Source organism: Salarias fasciatus, chromosome 17 (assembly GCF_902148845.1).
Source record: "Salarias fasciatus chromosome 17, fSalaFa1.1, whole genome shotgun sequence".
In the NCBI taxonomy this organism is placed as follows: Eukaryota; Metazoa; Chordata; class Actinopteri; order Blenniiformes; family Blenniidae; genus Salarias; species Salarias fasciatus.
The window spans coordinates 8,283,654-8,289,164 of NC_043761.1; the positions used below are offsets into that span (position 1 = coordinate 8,283,654).

At 47.6% G+C, this 5,511-nt stretch overlaps 1 protein-coding gene across 1 annotated transcript; it reads right to left on the bottom strand.

Annotated features, from left to right (window-relative positions):
* Nucleotides 1-611: 611 nt before the first annotated feature.
* On the bottom strand, nucleotides 612-5,005 carry LOC115404343 (serine/threonine-protein kinase pim-3). The gene is made up of 6 exons (XM_030113632.1): nucleotides 4,534-5,005; nucleotides 4,242-4,351; nucleotides 4,025-4,075; nucleotides 3,499-3,862; nucleotides 2,477-2,653; nucleotides 612-2,099 (listed from the first exon to the last, which is right to left on the bottom strand). The coding sequence occupies exons 1-6, from the start codon at nucleotides 4,619-4,621 to the stop codon at nucleotides 1,897-1,899; spliced, it is 993 nt and encodes a 330-aa protein (XP_029969492.1). The 5' UTR covers nucleotides 4,622-5,005; the 3' UTR covers nucleotides 612-1,896.
* Between the last annotated feature and the right edge of the window lie 506 nt (nucleotides 5,006-5,511).

A 5,511-nucleotide genomic window follows, 5' to 3' on the forward strand; every position in this document is an offset into this window, starting at 1 on the left:
ATCTGTCTCTTATTAGCCCCCCCCCCCCCCCTGGTTGCTGCAGGTTGTCATGCAGTTAATGGCTCCTGTGATGTTTGTCTTCGGCTGCAGCGTCACGTGAAGCGGGGCTGTTATTACCACCGCCGGCCCTACCGGACCCGCGCGCCGAGCAACCGCACTGGCAGGGTCTCACCAAGACGTGTGCGTAACTGTGTGAAAAGGATCAAGACAACCAGACTTGTTTCTGTACATAAAAATGGGCGTTTAATTGAAACTTTTGTATCAAAAAATAGCAATATCCATCCTTCACAGCCACAAGTCACGCAGCAAAAAAAAACAACAAAAAACTGAAAGGTCTCCGATATGAGGCTATGTGACATCTAAGAAAGCCGTTCAACCTATTGTTTAGCTTTCCAGAAAAACGTAATCTCGACAGCACAGAAAACCAGATAAGATTTCTGATACTTTGACCATTCAACATTAGACTTTTTTTTTCTCTCTCAATTTAAAGTAGTTAAATAACATTCAAAATGCTCTTTTTCAAATTTAAGTAAACGTTTTATTCTGCTTTACATCGACAACCGCTTCAGTGCATCCTCCACATCTCAAAAAAAAAAAAAAAAAAAAAAAGGTTGAAATGTAAAAATAACTTATAGGAATGCAAACCAAAGGCCAAGTAGGATATGCAATTTTTTTTTTTTTTTTTTTTTTTTTAGGGGAGATTTTAAGCATAGACAATAAATAAATAAATAGCCACAGAGTGTGGAATGTCTACATGTTTACGAATAAATTAAAATGCAAATGGGAGGAAAAAAAATGTACACACAAAAAACAAAAAAAAATACACACTGTACAATAATTTCTGGGAAAAAAAAGAAGAAGAAAAAACTTTGAGTCCATGAATATTGCATTGATTGTGCATTTCACACCCCAAACCCTGAGGGGGGAGGCAGAGGGTGGGGGCCATGTAGTGTCAAAGCAGTGAGATGGCAGGAGGCAAAAAAAAAAAACAACAAAAAAAAAACCCAAAAGAGTGAGACACCCTGCAACAGGCATGAGCGGAGGAGAGAAGGAGGTGAGGGGGGAGAGGTGAGTGTGTGTGTTGACATTTTGTAGACATTCAGAAGAGACAGGATCCAGTTTCCAAACACCTGTTCAGGCTATAGAGTGAGTGAGCAGCGTTAAAGAGAGCGACACAGAGTCGAGTCGAGTGTTTCAAGTATTCCATTGTACAGAAAGAGCCCCCGCCTCCTTCTCGCCTATCTAATTCTACCTTCGCCTCTCGGCTAAGGGGGGGGGGGGGGGGGGGGGGGGGGGGCAGGTTGGCTCACAGTGATGGAAAAGAAGGGAGGAGGGAAAAGAAGGAAGAGAAAAAAAAAAAGTTTCAATGCCCCTTCCATCACAGCACAGACAACTTAACCGCCACACATTGGGCAAATCCAAAAAAACAGAGTCGTTGACGAAAGCCCCCAGAAAAGCAGCTTTCCAAAAAAAGGCACTCCAAAATCAAAATTAAAACATTTAAATAAAAAGGTTTTTTTTTCTCCAAGCTCTATGAGAGCAGCCATGTCTGAATAGGGGGGCCTTGCCAGCTGTTTATACCAGCCTAGTAACAAAACGGGTAAAACAAAAGTTTTAAAGGGGGAGGGGGGGAATAAATAGTGCTGGTAAGACCGCCCAAACAGCAAAATGTTCCCCATTAGGAAACGAGTATAATCAAACTGAAAAGGAAAAGAGGGATGGGGGGGGGTAAGAGAAAGAAGAACAAAGAGTAATAAATTAGAAATTCCCTACAAAAGAGGAAAATTAAAGTACATTTTTCTTGCTGGGCCAGCTAAGTCCATAAAGTCCATGTGACTCCCTCCATCCCCGCCCCGTCTTTCCCCAGAAAGTCTTTCGTGTCCATCGGAGCCGCGCTCAGAGGCTCTCCTTGCTCGAGCTTGTGCTTGACGAAGAGTCTGTGTCGATGGTCCTGAGGCGGATGTCACCAGCCACAGGCTCCTCTGGTGACTTGGGTGACTCTGCGGTCGCCCTCATCCAGGGGTGGTCGCAGATCTGCTCGAGGGTGGGTCGGTCAGAGGGCCGCAGGGCCAGGCACCATTTGATCAGCTGCTGGCACTCTGGAAGAAGAAGAAGCAAAGAAAACATGAATATTGAAGCTAAGAGGCCACAGAGCCATATGGGCACCGCCTGAATTGATTCAGTTTGTATGGATCTACTACAGCGTGGCACACACAGCCAATAGCAAGAGAGAATCAATCATATTATTCAGTTTTCATTTGACAGCATGAGCTGTCATACGACTAGTGTCTGAACTTAAATTATGGTTAATAAATCTGTCGTGCTGGGCATTTCTTTACGAATACGAGGTTTCCCCCTCATATATATTGATTTCTTCAACTCAGTGTACAGAGAATTGTGAGGCTGTACCAGAAACGGAAGCTAGAGGGCAATAGAGTCAACTTCTGGCTGCTGCATGATGCTGTGGTTGACTTACCAGCTGAGATCCTCCTCCTGAAATACAGTCTCCCTCTGAGGATCTCCTCGTCCTGCTCGAAGGGGATGTCTCCACACACCATGTCGTACAGCAGCACGCCTAGTGACCACACCGTTGCGGAGCGGCCGTGGTATCTATGGAAGCGGATCCACTCCGGTGGGCTGTACACTCTTGTACCTGGAAGAAAATAGTGACAAGAAGAAGAAGAAAAAAAAAGAGTGGGTGGTGAGATGAGTGTGTCAGAAGCAGAGATCATGTAGTGTGTTTGGGTGCTGTAATGTAACATGATTATATAGTGGGCAGCATAAGGATTTCAAATACAAAGAAAAGGGAATAAAAGCGTTTCTGAAACAGCTGAGTCATAGTAGAAATGCTTTCCATCCTCCCTTTGCCACAAAACACAAACTGGATGACCTGCCTGCGTCTCTCCCTCCTCCTCCTCCTCCTCCTTTCTTTTCCTCCCCCCTCCCTCCTGGAAGGAGGAACTTGGATACCAAACAAAAAAAGGCAATGTGAGCCCATCACGTGAGCCGCCGACTCGGGTTTCACAACAAACAGATGTTACGTGGCACTGACCTAATACCCGCAAACTGCGGCAAGTGACTCAAGCTGCTCTAACAGAATAACAACCGGAAACATTAAAGCACACTCCAGCTCACAAGACGATGATGTGTCAGATTAGAAACCACGCAGATGGAATTATGTATCCCGTGAGTCATTTTTGTGATCATTAAAAAAAAAACAAAAGACAAAACAAAAATAAAAAAAGCCTTTCCTGGTCGTAATAAGCAGCGAGACTATTGGAGAGGAAAACCCTCCACCAAAAACAGCCCACTGCGTCACAGCCCCGTGAACGCCTCCATATCTGAATATAGCCCGGCGGAGCATCAAGGGCAAACACAGCGCGGCCCACACGGAGACACGCGCACGAAAACAAAGTGCGGATCCACTACCGCGCCGTCTTATAATCGAGATTAATAGAATAAGGGGCGCTGCGGGCGGCGGCGGCTGCTGCTGCTTACCATCGAAATCAGTGTAGACTGTGTCCTTGAGAATCGCCCCTGAGCCAAAGTCAATAAGCTTGAGCTCCCCGGTGCGTAGATCCACAAGCAGGTTCTCATCTTTGATGTCTCTGTGTACTACGCCGCAGCTGTAGCAGTGTCTGACCGCCTCCAAAACCTGGCGGAAAAAGCCCCGGGCCGTGTCCTCGTCCAGGGCGCCCTTCTCGGTGATGAAGTCGAACAGGTCCTTGACGAGCTCCGGCCTCTCCATAACGATCAGCCAGCCGTCCGCGCGCTCGTAATAGTCCAGCAATTTGATAACTCCGCGAAAAGACGAGCTGACCTTCTTCAGCAGCAGGATCTCCAAAGGCACCATGGATCCATTCTGGAGGGAAGAAAATGAAAATAAAAACGCACGTTGAATGCCGGGATAAAACACAACACAGCACCCCCACCCAGCAACAGCCGGGGGAAGAGCAGGAGCAGGAGGAGGAGGAGGAGGGGGGAACCAAAACAAACCACACACGGATCGGGGAAGACTACTTACAATTGTGCCCCACTCGGTCACCCGCTCTTTTGCGACATGTTTCACAGCAACCTTCAAAAAGAGCACACAAAAAAGACACGTGAGTAAATAAAAATTAAGAGGAATAAGCGTTTATCCCCGCATCGGCGAGATGTGAAACACCCCGGTCTGATGGCGGCACATGGAGGATCAAAACACAGAACCCCAGCCCCCCCACCCTCCAGGTCCACATCCTTACCGGTGCGCCATCAGAGATGCGACTGCCGGCGTACACCGTCCCGAATCCTCCGCTGCCCAGCACCGAGCCCACCTGGTACACCTTCTCAAAGGGCTCCTTCTCCACTTTCACTGCAAGCAGAAGTCAGAGAAATGTTCAAATAAGTGCAGCATGTCCCCCTTCGGTGCGTGCACAACTTGTGAGCTCGTCATTTTTACAAGCCACAATATGTCACTATTAAATTAACTACTTTCAGTTAAAAAAAAAAAAAAACAGAATTAGAAATAGGTCCGGTGGCGGTGAGGTGACCTACCCGGCTGGAGCTGTATTTTCACTGGTAGATGGTCCATACTTGAGGGATTGCAAATATGCGAAAAAGAACCAAACTTTGACAACAACATATTCAAATTGCAAAAAGCCGAAGTAGACGATCCCTATTCAGCCGGCGAGGGTGAGTAGAAAAGAGGAGTGAGAGGAGGGCTCGGGCTACTGCGGACTGTCTTGGCTGCGAGCGAATGATAAATCCAATCCAGCAGTGCGCCAACTCCGCCGCACCGCGCCCGTTAAAGTCCCGTCACGACCGCCAAGTCGCACACAGTTTCCCGAAAACCGGCATCAAAACTGACTTCCGAGCCGCTCTTCAAGTATCCCCGGTGAAAAGAGTCCTCTTAAGTAATAACAATAACAATAAAAAAAAAAGAGAAAGCAGAACACTCCGACGCGCACGGTCGCCGACTCGTCGGTAGAGTGATTTAAAGGGCCTCCGCAGTGTGTTGTTATCCTGAAGAGTGGCCGCTGTCTGAGCTTTGGCGCGGTCTTCACGAGCCAATATTTTGACGCGCCACTCGGACGGCGGTATCCCTCCGCTACCAACACAAGTCGACACTTCTTCCTAATCCCCGCGTGATTCGCGGACTTCTCGCCGGGTGCACGTTTGAATCTAATCGGAATACACACGTCGCGAGCGATTTTGACTTTAATTCGAAATTTCCTGTAGGAACTGTGATTTTTCACCGCGCACTACTTTCTCATAGTACGAGACGCTCATGAATTTCTTGTCTGGAAGCTTTGCGCTGTGTTCACTATCGACTAGAGAGGCGACGACCAATTGGATGCCATCTATAAATACCGTGGTTCGCATTTGGACCAATCACGAGAAAGTTATTATAATAAAGCAGGCATTTGAGCGCACGTGGCGGCAATTCTGATCCGCGCTGTGCCCTCCCTCCCTGCCTCCGTGTCTGCTGCAGCTCTGCAGCGGAGACACGGAGTGTGGTTGGAGGGGAAAGTT